The 22,170-nt window shown below is 40.6% G+C and overlaps 1 protein-coding gene across 11 annotated transcripts in view; it reads left to right on the forward strand.

Annotated features, from left to right (window-relative positions):
* Window positions 1–14,134, forward strand: part of Ptprk (protein tyrosine phosphatase receptor type K) — a 525,156-nt gene extending 511,022 nt beyond the window's left edge. For all 11 annotated transcript variants that reach the window (XM_041654400.1, XM_041654402.1, XM_041654401.1 and 8 more), the window contains 9 exons: window positions 356–510; window positions 2,844–2,979; window positions 3,203–3,352; window positions 4,191–4,364; window positions 6,287–6,418; window positions 6,540–6,665; window positions 10,178–10,341; window positions 11,079–11,214; window positions 13,896–14,134. In XM_041654400.1, the coding sequence (XP_041510334.1) occupies window positions 356–510; window positions 2,844–2,979; window positions 3,203–3,352; window positions 4,191–4,364; window positions 6,287–6,418; window positions 6,540–6,665; window positions 10,178–10,341; window positions 11,079–11,214; window positions 13,896–13,949 (1,227 nt within the window). In that variant the 3' untranslated portion in view covers window positions 13,950–14,134. The remainder of the gene's footprint in view (window positions 1–355; window positions 511–2,843; window positions 2,980–3,202; window positions 3,353–4,190; window positions 4,365–6,286; window positions 6,419–6,539; window positions 6,666–10,177; window positions 10,342–11,078; window positions 11,215–13,895) is intronic.
* The last annotated feature ends 8,036 nt before the right edge of the window (window positions 14,135–22,170 follow it).

Consider the following 22,170-nt stretch of genomic DNA (forward strand, 5'->3'; position numbering starts at 1 on the left):
ATGGATAAGCAAGGTATTGAAATCTCCACTTGAGAACTCAGTGCCCCACATCAGAGGGAGCTTTTCCATTTCTTCCTTGTCCCCCCAATAATTTCATGTGGTGTCATTCCCAGTAAGAAGCAAGCTGGCAAGGCAAATAAAAATTTACCCAGGGAAGCAAACAGAACTAAGTTCCTTTCCTGGCAGTTCTGTGGTGATAAAGGTTAAGTCCCAAGCCGTGTTAAACCAGTACCCTTTAAAAAAAATAAGTAAAATAAAACTTTGGTAAATGTTGTTTTCATGGTCACTCAAATTGAGTGAATTTGATGACTTTCTCTGGATCCTTTCTAAGGCTGTGTTTTCTAACTTTGCACAGAGGGGCTATAACGAAATCCGTGAAGTCAAACAGTTCCACTTCACTGGCTGGCCTGACCATGGTGTTCCATACCACGCCACGGGGCTTCTCTCCTTCATTAGGAGAGTCAAGCTGTCCAACCCTCCTAGTGCTGGGCCCATCGTTGTGCACTGCAGGTGAGTGATGCTCCCAGCTTCAAGTGACCATCCAGACAGGGCTCGCCAGCCTGAGAGCTCGATGTTGCTGACAAGGCTTGTGTTTGCCTGTACTACACTTAATGGGAAGCAGAAATAAAAACTGGCCTCGAGTAGGACATAAGCCAGGAACACAGCCATCCCGGTACAGTGTTGTTCTCGGGTCCAAGTGTGGAGAGTGCCTCTTAGTGGCTACGCCTGTGTTGGCCAGTTTTATCACTTTTGAAAATCCCATACTGGAAAGAATGGTAAGTTAGAATAGAGATCTTTTTTTTTTTTCCAGTCCACTTAATTCTCACTAGAATCCCAGCTTTTAAAGCTGAATTTGAGATTACTAAATGGCCTAAATTGCAAGAATTGGGCCTATAAAACAGGTGTGTAACTTTAAAAACCAACAAACAAATCAGTATCCATCAGAGGACCTTAAAAGGCACATTGCTGCGAATCAGCAAATAATTGCCAAAGACATGAATATTAAATCCAGATTTGTTCTGATTAAAAACTTCTTTGAGGGCAAAGAAAAAAAGAAGCAATCCAAGGCACGAAAGCAAGCTGCATGGCTCATTTTGAAATAGGGCCAGGAGAACAAGGACAGATTCTAAGAAGCTGCTCTGAAGGCTGCACACCGTTCTCAGATAGTACTCCTTCCTTCCCAACCGCTTCCCACGTTGAACTTCAGCACCCTTTTTTCTTTCCTTTTGTAAAATCCAAACAATTCAGAATTGCAATGACCTTTTAAAAAAGAAAGAAAGAAAATAAACAAAGGTAAGGGATGCTGCATCTCATAAGGATCAGACTCGGAACATATCTAAAAGAGGAAAAACATCCTTTCAATCCTCCAGAAATCTGATGGACTCTTCAATTATTTCCCTGCCACAGACACTGGGAACAGTGATTGAGAAGCAGGATTGGGAGAAATCGTGATACCTGACTGTCTTTGGCTAACACACAAAAGAATAGCAAGTGTAAGCGAGATGACCACACTTGGCTAACAAAGAAATAATGCCAGGAGCGCAGTTGAATGTTTAGAAGTGGAATAAATAGGTTTGAATTCGGTGACTTTTTGATTCATTGTGGGGGTTTGTGTTTTCTTGAATTGCTTGCTTCGAAAGGGCTCTGGATTTTCCAGGTCCCAGAACCAGAGATGACATTTTCCTTTTCATGGTGTCATCTTTGTTATTTTGTCTTTTTTTTTTTTTCTGAAGCTGAGGACCAAACCCAGGTGTCATCTTTGTATGTAGAGAAATGAAGAAACTGGCTGGGTAGAGAATCCTTCACCCTCTCCCCCTGCCCCTCACCACCCCTCAGTGTTCTCTATTTTATTGCCGGTAATCTTTCCAAAGAGGAAAATCAGCATATTTTGATTCTGTTTGAAAGCATGTGATTCTGCTTTAGAAATGAAACAACAGAGAGGCTATCAGGTTAGTGTTGGCTCAGTAGTTAGGAGCACTGGCTGCTCTTGCAGAGCACTCGGTTTCAATTCTCAAAAGCCATGTGTGGCAGATCACAACTGTCTGTAACTCCAGTCCCAGAAGTCCCACGCCCTCTTCTCATGTCCACAGGCATCAGGCATGCACATGGTAAACATACATACAGGCAAAACATTTACACAGTGAAAATACTGAAGTAAGTATGTAGGATAAATTTTTAAAGGGTGGCTAGCACCATGACCAGAGCGAGATCACACTCTAGTTCACAGAACAACTTCAGCTTCCCTTCGGATAGTATTAAATATTCTTTCTCTTTGGGGACTTTCTCCTCTCTGGTAGTATCCCTCTCTCCTCCAGCCATTTCCTTTGGCATTTCCTGTGAACTGTGGCTCCTCTTAGTTCCCATCGGAAGGTTCTAGGACCAGTGGCCTTGGTGTTTACATGAGTGGAGATAGGTCAGGCAGACCTGCTGCTGCTGGATAAATACAAGAGTGTGAAGGAAACTCAATGTGGAGCTAAATTTTGAAGCTTGATGCCTATACTGTTTCAGTCCCATGAGTGTGAAGTTATAAAATAATATAAAATTAACACATTTAAATTCGCATGAAATGAAGACCGTGTGATAGAGATGTGCAGCTTGAAAAATATGTATACATTATGTTCATGTGGAAATAATTTGCAACTCTCGTTCTGACCTAAGTACACCATGCCAAATCAGACATTACACACACAGTCATTTTTATGCATTAGTATGTTTTTGGGTGGCATATAAAATTATGTGTTTGCTTTCTCTTAAGTCAATTTGACTTCATGTAGCTCAAGGTAGACTAGAGACTGAAGCTTACGAAAAGAAACATGCTTCTCATACTTTTCTCATTTTCTCAGTGCTGGTGCTGGGCGCACGGGATGCTACATTGTGATTGACATCATGCTGGACATGGCTGAAAGAGAGGGTGTGGTTGACATCTACAACTGTGTCAAAGCCTTACGATCACGCCGCATCAATATGGTTCAGACAGAGGTAGATGGTCTCATTCTTAGTCTGTCTTTATTTTCCTTTTGTTCCCACCATTTACCAAATGAAATTTACTGTATTTCTTACAATGTAATCAATATTGACTCATCAAATCATAGAGTAACCGATATCTTCAATAATAGTGCCCTTTCGGTATATTCTCTATCTCCTGTAAACTAAGCATTGCTAAACTAGTATGAAATTGTCTCTTTTTTTTTTCTTTTGATAGGAGCAGTACATTTTTATTCATGATGCCATTTTAGAAGCTTGCTTATGTGGAGAGACTGCCATCCCTGTCTGTGAATTTAAAGCTGCATATTTTGATATGATTAGAATAGACTCGCAAACTAACTCCTCCCATCTCAAAGATGAATTTCAGGTATTGACTGTTTCTAAGGTTTCTATTAAAACTTTTCCAGTTTGTCCTGGGCACTAATAACTCTTTTAGAAAAGGTTTTTCAGGTCAAATATAAAACCTTTGACCCTTCTGCAATGATAATATGACATTTTTGTCTTTCATTATGTATGTTATGGATTCATTTGCACTGATATCTGCTATATCCTGAAGGGCAAATGAATTCATATTCTGAAAAGGGTATGAGAAAAAGATATTATAACAGTCAAATCTGGTTATGATTTTTGTGTTTATAACTTCTTTCTTTCCTCCATACAGCCTTATTATTTTGGCCTTTAATGGCATGCTCAATGTGAGATCAGCATATTAATAATAATGGCTGAGATTTGCACTAACCATTGTCTTAGCTCCAGTGTATTCACTGCTTTTATACAACCTTCAACATGGAAGAAAATGAGTTCACATGTAGCCCTGGGAAACTGCTCCTTAGATTCTTGGTGTAGTGTTCTGGCATGACAAAATGTGATTGCAGATGGTCGCTTTCCATTTGAAGCCCATCATTACCTTCGTGGATGGCCCTTGTATTTTCTTTGTCTGGGCAGTGTGTTTTGTAGATAGCTGTGTAGTTTAGCTGTTCTTTCCTTTTGAGAAGAGACACATGAATAAAATGTGTCCCATGACTGCCTCCCTTCACAGGCTTTGTTCGCTTAACTAAAAAGTCCATCAGCCCATCATAGAGGCAACTGCTGTTGTTTTTCACAAACCCTTCACCTTCCACTTGGCTTCCCAAATACTTGGTGGGTCTGCGCTATGCTATCCAGTGGATCTCTGTTTTATAACGTGGATTCCCTTTTCTTTTCAGACTCTGAATTCTGTTACCCCTCGACTCCAAGCTGAAGACTGCAGCATCGCCTGCCTGCCAAGGAACCATGACAAGAATCGTTTCATGGACATGCTTCCACCTGACAGATGTCTGCCTTTTTTAATTACAATCGACGGGGAGAGCAGTAACTACATCAATGCTGCTCTTATGGATGTAAGAGACTGACTCTTTGTTAGTAGAAAGTGCCCTGAGAATCTCCATAACTCAGCTGAACACTGGCTACTTTTCATTTCTTGGAATTATAAAATGGGCTAGAATGGAAAATTGGAAACTGTCAGTAAAATATGAATTGTTTTGAAAAGGATTTGAGGTTGCACCTCCAGAGACTCTTGGCAAATCTAATTTTTAAAGGTGTAGTGTCGATTTGAAGTTTGATAGTTGTATTATCCTATAGAAATCTATGAGTTATATTTTTCACCTTAATTATTTTGAGAAACGAGATTAATACCATACCTTTTTTGAGTAGTGGGAATGCATTTTAATATCACAGAATGCCATATCCTACCAAAGTGTGGGGTTTTAATTTGAAAATATTTATGTATGACGCTCAGTGTTCTAAACATTTAAAGGTAACTAATTTTATTTAGTAAACTATTTAGAAATGACTAAGGAAGACATGGACAATATCATTTTAAGAAAAAAATCATCATCAGGAAAACACTTCCCCTTCAGCTGCTCTCACATGTCCTCTGTGGGCCACTTGCCCAGAAACAGAACAACAGGGAAAGGGATTTCAAATTGTGTCACCATTGATCTTACTTTGTTATCTTGGGAAGAAGCAAGAAAGTAGACAAGATTCAGTATCCTTAAGACAATTATCACCTTTATTTCTTTTTCATTTTGCCTCTGAAACGATAGCAAGGAAACTATCGGAGTCTTTCCCCTCCCTGAATATAGACAATTATCCCACACCACTTCCCCCTACCAAGCTTTGGGATTAAAGGTGTATGCTACCATACTCAACTGCTCTTTTTCTTTCTTTTTTTATTTTAAGGGTTTTAACCTTTTTCTTTTCTCTCCCAAGCCTGCATATATTTTTTAAACATTGTAAACTATTTAGAGGTTTTCTTTGACTTTGAATCTCTCTTTACTGTATCTCTCTCTCTTTTACTGACCACATGAGCCTTTAATTTGCTAAGCAATATGGAGAGGATTAAAGCCATGGCTTTGACAACTAGATCCAGCCCATTTCTTAGCTTTCTGAGATGCCAGCCTCCTGGCAGAGTTACCCGCTGGAGCCATGTTTATTGCCACAACTCTATGGCATTTCAAGGTCCTTGCCAACAAGCAAACTGCAAAAGTGTGTCCACAAACAACACTCAAATCCTTCCTAGTTGGACCGCCTGCCTGAAAGAATCAGAGTTTGCTCTAGTAGGACAGCCCAGAAAGCCGGCATTAAAACAGAGCAACGTTTTTCCTGCTATGGCTGAAAACCAAAAAGCATGCGGTCAGCTTTTCAACAACACCATTTAAGGGTTTTGTGACAGGACCTCTTAAAGATCTGCAAGGTTCTACAGCTAAAGCTGAGTCAGGAAGCCTCTCTTAAATGAGAGCGCTTGCTTGCCTCTAGCAAGCAGAGCAGACCTGAGAAATTGCTGCTACCAAGAAGCCATGCTTTATTCTATTTTTCCTGTCTAGAATTACTTCCTGAGCTCTTTCAGGCTTTATGTGGATACAGTTGTCCACATGTTGGGCAGCCATTTGTGACATGAGGGTCTGATTGTTGGGGTTTCTATCCTCCTCTGTGTTTGTCCTGTATTAACATTCCTGGTTGAAATAAAGCTGGAACTCAAATACTGTAGTGACATCAAACTCTATGTCATTCACTCATTCCGAGTTCCATTACATCCCAGTGGTGCCATGGCTTAGGAGCCACTGCGGCTTCATCTCTCTTGAGAGCTACTGCCACCTACTTGGTCCTGCAATGGAGTACATCGAATGTTTGTATAACTTGTTGTGCATTTTATTTATTTATTCATCAAGAATTTCATAAGTATGTACAATGAAAATATCATGCCACCCCCCCCTTTGCATTTTAAGTTCTTGCATTTTTCAACTCTCCTGCTTCTCCACAGAGCTACAGGCAGCCAGCAGCTTTCATCGTCACACAGTACCCGCTGCCGAACACTGTGAAAGATTTCTGGAGACTGGTGTATGATTATGGCTGTACCTCCATTGTGATGCTAAATGAAGTGGACTTGTCCCAGGTTGGTTTTGCGGTTCTGGATGCATCCTAACAGAACAGTAATAAATTCCATTTTCTACTGTGTAGAACTTTAAAACTAAACCAAACCTCTGCTCTTTCTTTCCCAAATGTTAATCGTGTAGGGCTGCCCTCAGTACTGGCCGGAAGAAGGGATGCTGCGATATGGCCCTATCCAAGTGGAGTGTATGTCTTGTTCAATGGACTGTGATGTGATCAATAGGATTTTTAGGATATGCAACCTAACTAGGGTAAGTCATACTCTGGGCATCCTAACTGACCTGCTTCAGAGCAAAGAGGTTGTGATTCTGATCGATCCTAATTCTATCCGGACAATAGGGGGAGAAGAATCAGTAAGCACCCACATGGTCCAGGCCAGAGTCACTGATCACCTTATATCTTAGTAACAGGACAAAAGGTATTCCAGATGCAGGAAATCTGAAATGCTGAAAGCTAGGTTCTCCGGCCAGTGAGTACAGTAACATGCTCGGTCTGAAAGGCCAGATTTAGATGCAGTCCTCTTTTTTTTAAAATATTTATTTATTTATTATGCATACAATATTTTGTCTGTGTGTATGCCTTCAGGCCAGAAGAGGGCACCAGACCCCATTACAGATGGTTGTGAGCCACCATGTGGTTGCTGGGAATTGAACTCAGGACCTCAAGGACTGCTGAGAAGTCAAGATCAATGACACTAGGTTTTGATCCTACTGCACCTACTGGCTTTGTAGGAGCCTAGGCAGTTTGGATGCTCACCTTACTAAACCTGGAAGGAGGTGGAAGGTCCTTGGACTTCCCACAAGGCAGGGAACCCGGACTGCTCTTTGGGCTGATGAGGGAGGGGGACTTGATTGGGGGAGGGGAGAGATATGGGAGGCAGTGGAGGGGAGGAGACAGAAATCTTTAATAAATAAATAAATAAAATTTTTTAAAAAAGAGCAGGCAATGCTCTTAACCTCTGAGCCATCTCTCCAGCCCCAGATGCAGTCTCTTAATCATCCTTTACAGTCTGGACCTGGCCCCAGAGTACCTGTGGACTTAGGTAGAGGATGAAATATTTCTTAATTATTAATATTGACCTCCAGCCTAGGAAAAAAGGAGCATACCAGTGAAAAGTAAAGATAATCATGGTAACCACAGAGAGGGGCAGGATAAAACAGGGCAGCCATCACAGGAGACTTGCATGTTACTATTTCAGGACCTGTGTGTAATGGGAAACCCAACCCTGAGGGAGAAGTCAGCCACATCTATTGCTAAATCTTCGCCCGCCTACTTGTTCTTCTCACCTACTTGTTCTGATGCCTGATGCTCTGAACATTGCAGCATCTGATTCTGCCCAGCTCCAAAGGAGGAATCATTGTTGCCTCTGCTGTGCCTTTTGCCAGCAGCTGAGTGGCAGTTGTATCCCACAGGGGTTTTTCTTTCCCTGATATGGTTTATACAGTAGCAACTCGGAAGGCCTTTTCCTAAAAACCAACCAACAATACACTAGTAAAACCATTTAGCAGCCGGGCGGTGGTGGCGCACGCCTTTAATCCCAGCACTCGGGAGGCAGAGGCAGGTGGATCTCTGTGAGTTCGAGGCCAGCCTGGTCTACAAGAGCTAGTTCCAGAACAGGAACCAAAAGCTACAGAGAAAAAAAAAAAAAAATTTAGCTTTCAACAAGATCGTAAACCGAATTTGAAAATAGTAACCTCCACAACACAATACGTTAAAGAGAAGAGACTGTCCTGTTTCAAAGTCATCAGTTCTGTTTAAGACTATGATTTTAAGTATGTGATCAGGGCTGTCATGTTTCTTATATCAAAATGACTATATGTGTGTCTTGTTAATTAGCCTATGTGAATATAACTAGGAACAGGGGATAAACTCATAACCAATTCTATCACTCATTTTAGTGGAGAAAAAAAGGAATGAATTCAACCATGTCATAATATTCGTGCATATCTTAGACTTTAATTTAAATGGAATCTCATTATGTCTGCACATCTGCTTCAATTTCTGTCTAGTCATATTTTAACTAAGCAACTGTAGCAGTTCAAGTGCAGAAGCAAAACTCATCTGTGAGTGGAGCTCTTTCTATAGAAAGTTTTCTAGCATGATTTGAAATCAGTTGAATTTTTTTCAGGAAATATATTGGTTTGGTTATTTCTGTGCATATATTATGTTCTGGTGCTTATTTATACCTGATGTTTTTATTCTTGGCATAATTATTTTGTATCACTCACTTCATTGTGAGTTTAGTATGCAAATGGGGAATGAGAGTAGATAGGGTTTTTGCCCTACGAAGAGGTGCATGAGTCCTTCCATGTGAAACTCACCATAGGATACCCTTTGAAATGGGTACTCAGTGTACTAGGTACTCTTCTCTGTATTTCCTACTCAGGGTCTTGGGTTTCTTTTACTCCAGCAGCACTGTTGTTTAGAAAGTACCTTGCAGAGTTCTCCCGATACCTAGCTTAAGGTGAAAGGAGAGTGTTCCTTGTCTTTAAGGAATCTACACGTTACCAGAGAAGGCTGGCATCGCACTACTTAATGTACAAGTGTCTCTTTACTGACATGATGTACATGTGTCAGAGGAGAAGTACAGAATATAAATTGTTTACCTGGACGATCAGGCATAGCATGACCAGAGAACTTCAGAAGAAAAGGGTATTCTGGAAAAACTTTGAAGAGTTAGTAGGTATTATTTGAGGGTGGGATAGCCAGAGGCAGAGAGCTTTCCCCAGGGTACGTTGGTTCTGTGCCCTCTTAGGAAAGTTCCCAGGCAAACCTGGGTCAAATTAACTTGTCTACTTGATAGTGAGAAGAGCGCTATAGTAAGACATTTTCAAAACGAACAGGGACATCCTCTTCAAAGGCTCCAAGGCAAGCAGTGGCAAAGGAGCTAAGGGAAGACAGAGTGTCTCCAAATGCAATGCTCTGTCAGTGGGAAAGGAGGTTGGGAGGCCAGGTGAACCAGATCATGAAAGGAGTTGGTCGCAGCAGATTGCTAAGAACATTAGGGAGCCATTGGTTTTAAGAGTGACAAGATTGTCTTTTAAACGTCAGCATAATCATAATGTGTGTACTAAGAGTGGATGGCAGGGAGATAGAAGGCGGTAAAGGTCATCACCAGGACATAGTATCACAACTTGTGTGGGTTGGGGCAATAAAGGGACAGTGGATTTTAAAGGCTTTAGGAGCAGGACTTGAGTGTGTTACTCAAGGTTTGGGGGTGAGGAAGACGCATCATCTTAGTTATTTTCCTTTTTTCCTGCGACAAAATCTCTAACAAGAAGCAAATTGGGTGAGATACATTTATTTCAGCCGACAGTTTGAGAGTTACAGTCGTCACAGCAAGGGTGATGGCAGCAAGACTCTACTGCTGGTGGTCACATCGCGCCCACAGTCTGGAAGCAGGCAGAGACGGCTGCCTGTGTTCAGCTTGCTTTCTTCCTTTGATGCAGTCCAGGACCCCACCTGTGGAATGCTACTGCCCACAGTCAGGGTGGCTCTTCCCACTTCAGTGATCCGAGTGTAGATAATTCTCCACAAGCATGCCCAAATATTTGTCTCCAAGGTGATTCTGGATCCTATGAAGTTAGTTGACAATTGATATAAGTCATCACAGGCAGATCAAAAAGACAAGTTTTTCTTGCACTTACGGCATGGAATGTTTCTGTCAAAGCACCTGAACGGTCATCAACTAGACTCCGTCCAGTATGCATTTCCCTCCGTATTCTCATCCTGATTCCCATGCAAATCCTTGCTTTCTCTCCAGCCCCAGGAAGGTTACCTGATGGTGCAACAGTTCCAGTACCTTGGCTGGGCTTCTCATCGGGAAGTGCCTGGCTCCAAACGTTCGTTTTTGAAACTGATACTGCAGGTGGAGAAATGGCAGGAGGAATGTGAGGAAGGGGAAGGCCGAACGATCATCCACTGCTTGTGAGTAGGGCAGAGCAGCATGCCCTGGCCGTGCGAGGGACCTTGGAGTTCATTTCTTCATTCGCCTTTGCTTTGCTTATGTGAAAAAGGCACTGTTCAAATCCTGTCAGACCTACCATAGGTCCTCTTCCAAAACAGAAATCTAGGCTCATAAATGAATAATTTACTACTAATTTTAGGGTTTTTTTGTTTTGTTTTGTTTTCTAACTATTAAGAATTAAATACTTGGAGTTAGAAAGATGGCTCAGTAGTTAAGAGCCCTGGCTACTTTTCCAGAGGACCTGGGTTCAATTCCCAGTACCCATTGGTGGCTCACTACCCTCTCTGACTCTAGTTCCTGGACATATTTGCCCTCTTCTGCCCTCCATGGGCACGGCATTCATGTGGTCCACAACACATGCACAAATAAAATAATGAAAATTAGGCAACTGTTACATGATTTAACTCTTTTAAACACCTATGCAAGCAACCTCTTTGATTCGTACAGTTGCAAATACGTTAGGATCTCAACATCTCTAAGTTTTAGAATTTATGTCCGTTATATACGCCTTCATCTAAGTTCCTGAGCTAACTTTATCCTCTAGTCCTTTCCTCTCCTCCCTTCGCATGTGCACAAATATAAATCAGAGTCCAAAGACATGGAAAAAATATTAAAGACGAATTTCCTTTCCCAGATGAATGTGATGATGTGACATGCGAGTCCCCCAAAGGTGCTCACACCGTATATGTGCTTTCAGGAATGGCGGTGGCCGCAGCGGCATGTTCTGCGCCATAGGCATTGTTGTTGAGATGGTGAAGCGGCAAAACGTGGTGGATGTTTTCCATGCAGTAAAGACCCTGCGAAACAGCAAGCCAAACATGGTGGAAGCCCCGGTGAGTCACACGGTCTTCGAAGGGTCTCAGTGACAACTTTGTCGTGGACCTACGTACTGGTTTGCCTTCACAGACACACAGAGGAAATTTGCTGGTATTTGTGCCTGATAGGTAGACTGTAGCGAATCTGCCTCCACTTATACAAACACATTGCTCATTACATGAACTGTTGAATAAAGGAAACACTCTCATTTAATTTGAGAAATGCGTAGGGCTTTTTCTCCTTATAGGCGGTAAATTGGTGGTACAGCAAACTTTTATAGTAGTTCTATAAGAATAAATCCTGCTAAAGTATAGTCCCTTTTCGCTTGTTAAAGCAGATTGAGTAGTATTTATGCTCACGGGCCACCTCAGCAATTTAGACACCTATTTTCCATTTATTCATTTACTCTACAGTTTATCTGACTTATTTTGGTGAATGTGTGTGTGCGTTGCTAGGTGTGGAACCAGGACCTCAAACATGCTAGGCAAGATATTCTACAATTAGCCTATACCCGCAGACCTGACGCCCAGTGTTTAGAAAGAAGAGCTGGAGTCTATTGCCGTCGGTGTCTGTAATCCTTCACTATCTAATACAGCTGTCCATTGCTGTCAGGTTGTCCTTGCTCACAGTTTTCAGCTTAATTTAGCATCTTTGAAGTACAGTCCCCACGGTGTGACGTGAGTTCTCCTGAGCTCATAAAGCTTGAGAAGTAGGGACTGATGGGGGATATGTGAAGAAGGTTTCCCCCGAGTGGAGCTGAATACCAAGTAGGAGGGAAAGTTGTTGCCTCTGCTGCATATCTTCCTTGGGGGTTACATGCTGGTACGGTAGGATCAGATGAAGAGCAGCTGTGGCACTCCCAGCACAGTAAACCAGAAACCCCAGAGCATCACTGTCGCTTGCCCTACTTTATCAAGATGATCAGATAGCACAAAGGAGAAGAAAAAGAAGCGATTCAGTAAGCTCGCCAGTGTGTTTTCACCACTTCCTGCTCTGGGCTGTTCACACAGGAGGTGCATTGCTTCCTGCGACAAACATCTAAAGACCCCGGTTTATGCTCTTTCACTTTGACAGATGGCAGCTTACTTATTCCTTTCTCAGGTCCTTTTTTGGGAGTCCACCTAGGACCAGATCGGGTTGCCCTCTCTGGGGTGCTGACGATTGAGAGGGACAAAGCGTATGGATTTGAGAGAGGATTTACATACAAAATGGCCAGGAAGTAGCTATGGCTCTAGTTTCACAGGTGTGTGACCTGTGCAATACACGCTGCCTGAAACATTTCAAATCCCACGGGGATGGCTGCTGCCTTCAGAAGTGACTTCTAGCTCCAAATTTATCGTTAATACACCATCCTTTCTTTAACTTGTTAGTCTGTAGTTGAACATTTGTTATCGAACCTTCCAGTGAGTTACTCTTTTCCTTTATCTTCATGCCCCACAAATCCTGACAGAATTGACAGACCACTCTGCTTACTAAAGCATGATTAGAAAAGTTTGCTAAGGATTTAGGCTGAGTTTGGTAAGGGAATTTCGAATTAAACAAAATCGAGAGGCTCTGGCTTGTTACAAGCTCTTGTTGAGGTTCCTTGGGCACCACACATCCCCCAGTAGGAGATAATGTAATGTAAAGTGTATTTACTTCGGTAGTTACAGTAAAAGAAATACCATACTTATGCTAGAGACTGGATAGTCTCTTTCGAAACAGGATTCATTTTAGATTCCACAGTTCAGCATGAACTTTGCCCCCTTGGACTGAGTTGGGAACTTTACAATGGTTTCCATGGTGTAAGTCATCATTTACATCATAGTCCATAGACTTTTGTAAGTTCTTGGTAATGGAGTAAGTACATGGCCAGACTCAAAGTCTAGTTTCAACTCAAATGGTGGGTTAACAAGCAAGTTGTACTATTAAGGGAGAGGTAGCAGCAATCAAGTTTTAGGCATAAATAAGCTTGAAGTTTTTTGAAACTTCCTAAAGTTTTTTAAAAATTTATTTAAGTGATACTCTGACAGAATATCAACTGTGGAAAAATGTAAAACACGAAATTACAAAAGGTTGTTTAAAGTAGGTTGTTCTCTCTAAATCTAAAGAGATGATTTGGGATGTGGAGGAAAGCGTTGGCACACCCCAGCAACAATATAAAACAAGAAAATAGTGAAGTCATCTAGCAACTAATCCGAGTGGTAGATCGTTGTGTAATATAAAAAGACTTGGAATTATGTGCCCTAAAGCTGTAAAACATAAAATCATCTTGCGATCTACGGTCATTTTATTTACTCTGGATAATTGTTGTTTCAATCATGTACTAACAACGACTAGGGTAAACCAAGGTGATTTTTAACAATTGCTCCTAATAGCAGCTCCTGTCCTGGTTCTTTACATTTTTGTAAGCTGCAAAAAATTCTGATAGGCCCAGCAATTTTAATCACACCAAAATTCTGGGTATTATACTAATTGATAGAAAATGCAGGACAAAAAACTAAAACACCTTTTTGTGTTGTTGTTCCTTTTTCTTAAGTAGGGATCATTAGCCTCAAGTATAAAATATGTATGCCCAGATGTTCCTGTTATGTACAGAACACGTAATTTGCCACTCTTAAATAATCTCAATTGGATGTCAAGAATTTACACAGATGCTATTATTCACTATTAGCCTCTTGCTAACTCTGTTCATCCCTTCTGTGCTAACATGTTGCAGGAGCAGTATCGTTTCTGCTATGACGTGGCTTTGGAGTACCTGGAGTCCTCGTAGTTTGGTGATGCTGTTTGCAGAGCACCCCAGCAGAGACCCATTCACCTGCTGAGCCAGCAGCCGTTGTACCTGTTACACCTGCACAGAGAGATTTTAATGTGGGGGGCGGGAGGCTTTTACATTGGAGAGGCAACCGTATTTTTCTTATGAAGTTGTGTATCTTAATAAAAAGGACTTGATCCGTTTCTATGACTGTACGAGAGCATCCACATTTTGTGCCACCCAAATCATCTTTACGAAGAGGCGGAGTCCGATGAGGGATGATCTGGGCTGTCCGGGGAACACGCAGCCTGTTCTCTTCTGCTTTCAGGAGAGCAGCTTCCACACATTGCATGCACTTTTCAAGCAGCATTTCTCTCCCTTTAAAAAAAATGCTGTAGAATCTGGAAGTGGGGAAGAACACAAAAGCTGTGCAAATTCATAATCAGTTTCATTTTTCTATGTTCAAAGTGTAGCAGAGCTCTATATAGATGTATAAATTATATATAAATATATACAACCGGCTTATTTTCTTTCAATGTGCAATGATGGCTGGATCATTTAAAGTTCTTTTTAGAAAATATCATAAGCCAAAGACTCAAGTGTAAATATGTCTATATGGAAGAAGCACATTATATTTATTGGTTACTTACATTACATTTTTGATGGCTAAAATACTACCACCACACAATCACTTTTGTTTCAGAAGAAAGCTTTTTCTTTAGCTAAAATCAATGGTAAACAATTTTTGTAGATTATTTTTTGTATGTTTAGTGTAAGTAGAGGATAAACTTTTTATTCCTAAACCAGGAAGGAAAATGTTCTTTGTAGTGGTTCCCTTGTGTACATGCTTGTGAATTAAATTGATGTAAAACATCTTGGCAATTGTCTTTGAATAGAGGACCAAATTAAAATGTTTTGCTGAAAATGTAGTTTTTCCCAGTTTCATTAGGTAAATGATGGCTTGATGGTTGCATAGGAGAAATCCACACAGCAGAGGACCCTGTGGGTAGCTTGCCCAATGTTTAAAAACACCTTTAAGTGCTTTACACGTTAAAGGAGTTAGGCTTCTCAGCCTGTGGCCTAGCACTGTTCAGGAACCCAGGATGGCAACATGATGCTTTCGGGGACAAATTTTAGCAAACTGTGAACTGTTGGGGCAACACAGTGCTCTTTTGGATGTTTTTAAGCGCAAACTTTGGATTCCTACCATAAAAAGTGTCAGCGGATCGATGCCCGGTTCCTGTTGCCTGCTTTTATGAGATTCCCCAGTGAATTTTTCTAAGTGTGGTCTCGTTCTCAGGCTCCATGTAGCTGTAACTTCACATCATCGGCTTGCAGTTTCTTATTAATGGAAGCATTCCGGTGTCCTCTTTCTAGATTGCCAGTCCATGACGTGGTGCTTAGCAAGATTTAATTAAAGTAAGAGTGAAATAAAGTTTTTTATAATTATGACATTTATTGATTGCACATCATTTTCTCTTCTAAATTTTCATGGCTTGATTCCCAAACAAATAGGCTGTCTATGACTCAATATGAGCTTGCCACAAAAATTATTCTGAAAGCATGTTTCACATCCATCAAAGAGTTTGTCATAGTTTTGTTTCCTACACCGCATGTTACATAGTCCAGGTCAGTAAGAGGGGAAAGAGCTAGGGGTTTAAGTGTCTTTTTTACATCTTTTTCTTTGATTCTCTATATTTGTATTGTCATAGTTTGTATTAATTGTTTTCTGTCAACTATCTAAGAAAACATCAGTATGAAAGGCCTAACTATGTTTTTCTGAATATCCATATTCAAAAACTTAAACTTCCTATCCTTAAAAACTTCCCTTAGCAGACCTATGTGTGGTCTTGTCTTTGCCCAATCGTGTCCTTCTGGAAAGATGTCATGGCAAAGCTCTGGACTATAAGCATCTTTTATTTTGAATTTGAAATGTCTCCAGTGTGATTGTGTGTTATAAATTTGGTTGCCTACTGATGCTCTTTGAGGACATGCATGCATCCTGAGCACTATAGCCTTATTCACCCAGCATTCCAGTAATAGATTCATAATTTGATGATAACACTATTAAGAAATGGTAGAAACTAATAGTTGGAGATCTGGAAAGATGAATCACCCATTAAAATACCTGCCATATGAGCATGAAAACCCAAGTTTGGGTTCTTGGAGCTTACTGGCCAGCCATTCTGTCTGAATTGGTCAGTGCAGTATGGAGGAGCGGTGGGCTGTGTCCTGCCGCTTGGCTAGCTTATACCCTGAAATAGCAACACACAAATTGTATTCATTTAAACACTGCCTGGCCCATTATATCTAGCTTCTTCTTGGCTAATTCTTACATCTTGATTCAACCCATTTCTAATAATCTGTGTAGAACCACAAGGTCGTGACTTACTGGAAAAAATTCACCATGTCTGACCTGGCAGCCTTATGGCAGGCAACTCTCTACCTGCCTTTATCCTCCCAGCATCCAGTTCTGCCTACCTAAGTTTCTGCCCTATCAAAAGGTCAAGACAGTTCTTTATTCAACCATTGAAAGCAACACATAAAAAAAAAGACCTCCTACACCAGGTAAGCTCCCGGTACTCTGAAAATCTATCTCAAGAACAAAGGGCATTTGAATATGATCTATTATATTGACTCGCTACAGAAATGTGGAAAGGGAGGGAGAGACTCTGCGTGAGAGCAAACACTAAGAATTGGTTCCTCGTTGGAGGATGTGTATGGCAGAGAGCATGCCCCAGAAGGACATATCATTCCTGGCACCTCGCTCTCACTCTTCTCTGCTTGCTCTCTGGCTGCCAGGAGATGAGCAGCTTTGCCCTGTAGCATACTCCCTGCCCTGATGTTCTGCCCCACCTGCATGTAGAGCCAATAGCACTCAGCAACCATAAAGTAAAACCTTAGGAACTAACATTAATCTATTCTTTCTTTAAGTTGCTTCCATCAGTCATTTTGTCACACACACTCTTTTAGCAGGTAACCCTTTCATTTCCCTGCAGCTGTTTCTCCTGCAATATCAATCATAATGTTGACTCATCAGATCTTTTTCCTGTATATCTTTGCTGGGGAGGTGTTGGAAATCTATGATCCACAGACACAGAAACTATTGGGAAGGTATGGGTTTTAACCAAGTCCTTTGAAATGTGTTAGTATTCTAGTCTGAGCTACCTATGCAACCCTTTTCTACTGTTTCTAGTCTCTGAACAAAGGAAAGGACTTCAGAGAACAGTAAAACAGCCATGTGATCTTTGGTGTGGATGTGTAAACAAGGAGACCCCTTCCCTGGACATGGGGAGGATAAGTTTGCCTCTCAGTAATATTGTTCATCGAATATTTATGTTATTGAGACCCTGTCAGAATCTAGACCCAAGCTTTGAAATGTAGACATCGATAACTAATCCTTATCAAATATGCTCTACTTACCCAACAACCAGGGATGATAAAGTGCAAGAGAATGCACCTATAGCTCAAGTGGAAGGAAGACATGGTCTGGTTACTCAGAAGGACAACCTTTGGGGATTAACAATTCCCTGTTTGTGTTTAATATCAATGAGCTTCCACGGCATTCTTTCCTAACAAATATTCATAAATCCGTAGTCTGCCACATACCCAAGTGTAGTTATCAGTAATTACCCAGAAAATATTACCAGCAGCAGAAACTTAACAACCTTTCTAGATTCATGGTGTTTTAGTAAACACCGATTTCATAAAGACTCCGTGTTTGATTTATTTAGTATTCTGCTAAACCAAGTGAAAAGACAGCTTATAATTATTAATTGTCCCTTGCTCAACAATCTCTACTTACATATTATTTCATAAGCTCTCTCTATAGCTTAAGGAAGCTAGAGGAATGAGTGACGTCTGAGTATTTCCATGGCACTAGCCTAGTCAAACAGTCTGCTGTGTTTTAAAATATTATCTCTGAAATCAAAAGGAAAAGCTCTTTCTTGGGATCTACCATAAGCTTTGACTCACTTCTAGAATATAAACTGCCCAAAGATCAATAAGAATTTGATAGATATATAACATTTCAACACTTCCATCCAAAGTGATTTGAAATGCTATCCTGGAAGGGAGCAAACACCAGGGAGCCACTGTTGTTTCAAATCCTAAAAGTAAATAATGGATGCACTTCTAAACCACTGAAGGTCTCTATAGGATATCTCAAAGCTCTTTCTTTAATGTTAAAATCTGTTTAGGGAGGGAAGCAGGGACACGTTTTATGACAGCTAAGATCTCTCAGAGTACATTTGTCAGTTACACAAAATAATATACAATTCCCCCCAAAATAATACAAAACGATACTGATGACATACCAGATTAACAGCTTTGGTTTTATTAGTCTTGACTCTGCCCCGAGTATATAGAATTTAGACCAAAAAGCTTTGAAAAAAAAAAGAGTACTTAGAGATATGTATTTAGTATATCCAGATGTGGGAATAAGAAATTCAAATCCAGTCACATCTAACTTGTTTTCTTAAACAGAAATTAGACTACAATCAGGGAAGTGGCATGGGTTAAGTTTGCTTGTGGATTCATGGAGACACACTGTCCACCTGGGAAATTAGAGAAAGTATGAAGGCTGTGCCCTTCGTCTTGTTGAAAAGAGGGGTACACTCATGGTTAGACTCTCCGATGCTGCAGGGGAGAGCCTGGGGCCTTGTTTTGTTTTGTTTTGTTTTTTGTCTTTTTTAATGATCAACAGGGTCATATTGCAGTGGGTGTCTTTATGTTTTGTTTTCCTCCATAATTTTCATCTCTTAAAATATCCTAAATTTTCTACTCTGTCCTGAGAAGTGGGTGCTAGCTGCTCTGACCTTCCCAGTTCTGCTGCCAGAAGCACAGTTGTGTGACTGACAGTTATTGGCATGGCCACCTGACATGGAAGACAAAATAAACAGTGTTAGGAAGTCAGCAAGCCTCTCCTGGACTCAGAAATATGTCCACAACCAAAGGGTACAGCAGATGACACCCAGCATGTCCTGAATGGGAACACAGACCCATTCTGACTCATTCATGCTTCACTGTTCGAGACAATGAAAAAAAAAATTAAAATTTCTTGTTCTGAGAATTGTTAATGTTAACAAGTAATTTGGGTTTTGAGAGGCATAATAAAAAGATACTAGAGCCAACTACAGAACAGTCTCTTAAGCTGGCATCTGTTGCGTGAGAGCTCCAGGCTCTTGGTTAGTGACCCCCATTATCGAATAATATGTTTCACCATTTTGTCATTTATACATGATTGGGAAGAAATAGGAGTTTAGTTTTCCTGCTGACAGAGGTTTATGTCCCTCCAGGTCCCATAGCCATTCAGTCCCAAAGAAACACACAGAGGTCTACATTAATTTTAAACTGGTTGGCCTATTATCTCAGGCTTTTTTATTAACTAATTCTTACATCTTATGTTAACCCAAAATTCTTCTTTGTGTTGGCCACATGGCTTGGTACCTTTTATAAGTGAGGCATTCTCATCTTTCTTCCTCTGTGTCTGGGTGATGACTGTAGACAGCCTTTCTTCTTCCCAGAATTCTCCTGTTCTGGTCATCCTGCCTATACTTCCTATGTGGCTATTGGCCAATCAGCATTTTATTAAACCTGTACAAGTGACAAAACCTTTACAGTGTACAAGATCATTATTCCACAGTATTTCCTCCTTCTTTTTCAAAACAAGAACTCTGAATCTAATCTCCTTTGTTTAGCTTTTTTCCTGACTATTATCTATAACAACTCATGACCAATATTATAAACAAAGACAAACATCCATAATCCATTTTTGGAGAATGTGGGTGTAGATTCCGAGGCTGTTTCCTGCTGAGTAAGGGTGCTGATAATCTTATGGCAACCTAAAAAAAATTTAGGATTATGGGCAAATCCTGACTGGAATATTCTGTGAGGCTTGATCATTTTAGCCAGCAGTTTTGAGGCTGTTCTGGATGTAGAACTCAGACAAAATTCCAAGAGAGGTCCTTTAAAATGTTAGATCATCTGGGCCAGCTGCTACTATGGGAGATTTTTCAGGGGATTTTCCTTGGTCAAACCTGATTTTTTTTCTTAACCCAGAATGAATCCACAGCTTCTCATTTCCTGTGGAAACAAAAGCAAAACCTCTTCTACAAAGTAACATATGTTTTGACTTAAAATTTGAAATCAGGACATTTTTAAAATACATATGTTGGATTAAGCCAGCAGCATTTATAATCAACTGTCTTTTAGCAGCTGTTGTTCCTTCCTCAGCCATCAAACAATCCAAAGAAAACACAATAACATACAGTATCCAGATTCTGTATGCTTTCCATTTTTACATGGCATTATTTTAAACTCTATCTCATTTATTTTTAATTTTTGATTTTTTGAGTCAGGGTTTCTCTGTGTATCATTGGCTGTCCTGGATCTCACTCTATAGACCAGGCTGTCCTTGAACTCACAGATATCTGCCTGCCTCTGCCTCCTAAGTGCTGGGACTAAAGATGTGTGCCACCATACTCAACTTCTCTCTCTTTTATAAGGACTTTATCCTTTTTCTTATCTCTTACAAGCCTACATATATTTTTAAACACAATCTAAACTGTTCAGAGGTGTTTTTTTTCATCTGAATCTATCTTTACTCTATAACTCTTTTTTTTTCCTGACCATATGAGTCTTTAATTTGCTAAGAAATATGGCTAGGATTAAAGCCATGTCTTTGACAGCTGGATTCACTCCATTCCTTAGCTTTCTGAGAGTCTAGCTTCATGATGGAGGAGATGGCAAGAGTCATGTTTATTAACACAACTCTATGGAGTTTCAAGGTTCCTGTCCGTTATTCATAAACACCATTTAAGTGTTTGCTGGCCTGGTCTCTTAAAACAGCGGCAAGGTTTTTGCAGCTAAAATGGAGTCAGGGAGCCTCTTTTAAATGAGATACACTTGTCTGTAGCAAGCAGAACCCATCTGAGGAGATGTTGGTACCAAGAAGCTGTGCTTAACTCTGTTCTTTTGTGTCTAGAATTACTTCCCAAGTTCCCTCAGGTTTTATGTAGATATAGTTGTCCAGGTTGGCACCATTTGTTGATGGAGGGTTCTGTCCCACCCAATCCCACAGCCATTCAATCCCAAAGAAACACACAGAGGTCTACATTAATTATAAAGTGCTTGGCCTATTTGCTCAGGCTTTCTTATTAACTAACTCTTACATATTACATTAACCCATAATTCTTGTCTGTGTTAGCCACATGGCTTGATAGCTTTTATCAGTGAGACTTTCTCATTTTGCTTCCTCTGTATCTGGGTGACAACTGTGGACTGAGCCTTTTCTCTTCCCAGAATTCTGTTGTTCTGGTCATCCCACCTATACTTTCTGCCTGACTACTGGGCAATTGGCATTGTATTAAGCCAGTACAAGTGGCAAACCATTGTCCCACAGCATTGTCCTAAATGGCTATAACTGGACCTTTATCCACTGGTCTTATTTTTTAATGCATCTGTCTATTTGAAACTTGGAGAAAGGGGCATTAGAAGAGGAAGTATCTGAGAGGGAATATAGTCGAAATACATGATATACTTGTATGAAGATATCTCTATGACACCTGCTCTGTATTCAATATACCCTTAAAAAATAAAATATTCAAGCTTAAGGACCTGAGTTCAGTTCCAAGCATCATGTGAAAGTCAGGGATGATGGTATAGACAATGGAATCTCTGGGACCTGCTAGTCCACCAGCATAGAAATAGCTATCAGCTTCAAGTTCAGTAGAAAAACCCCATCTTAAAGAATAAGCGCAAATGCTGTTGAAGCAGACACTTGGCATTGATATATGGCCTCACATGAACCTACACTTGTACACTAAATCATTAATTAATTCAAACAGCAAAATGGCCTCCCTATAAAAAACACATAGGCAGCAGGGTGGTGGTGGCGCACATCTTTAATCCCAGCACTTGGGAGGCAGAGGCAGGTGGATCTCTGTGAGTTCGAGACCAGCCTGGTCTACAAGAGCTAGTTCCAGGACAGGCTCCAAAACCACAGAGAAACCCTGTCTCGAAAAAACCAAAAAAATAAAAAATAAAAAAAATAAAATAAAATAAAAACCCACATAAGCACTCTCTTCGAAAGTGTTTTTGTTTGTTTCTTTTTGTTTTCTCTGTTAGCTGAGTGTAGTGTAGTAATGTGAACGGTGGGCTACGTCCCTGGCACCGGGCCGCCTGCCCGCACAGCTAGCTTTACCCAAAATAATTGCATGGAAACTGTATTTTTTTAAAC

Source organism: Microtus oregoni, unplaced genomic scaffold (assembly GCF_018167655.1).
Source record: "Microtus oregoni isolate MIOR12 unplaced genomic scaffold, Mior012 000006F_ref0000085, whole genome shotgun sequence".
NCBI lineage: Eukaryota > Metazoa > Chordata > Mammalia > Rodentia > Cricetidae > Microtus > Microtus oregoni.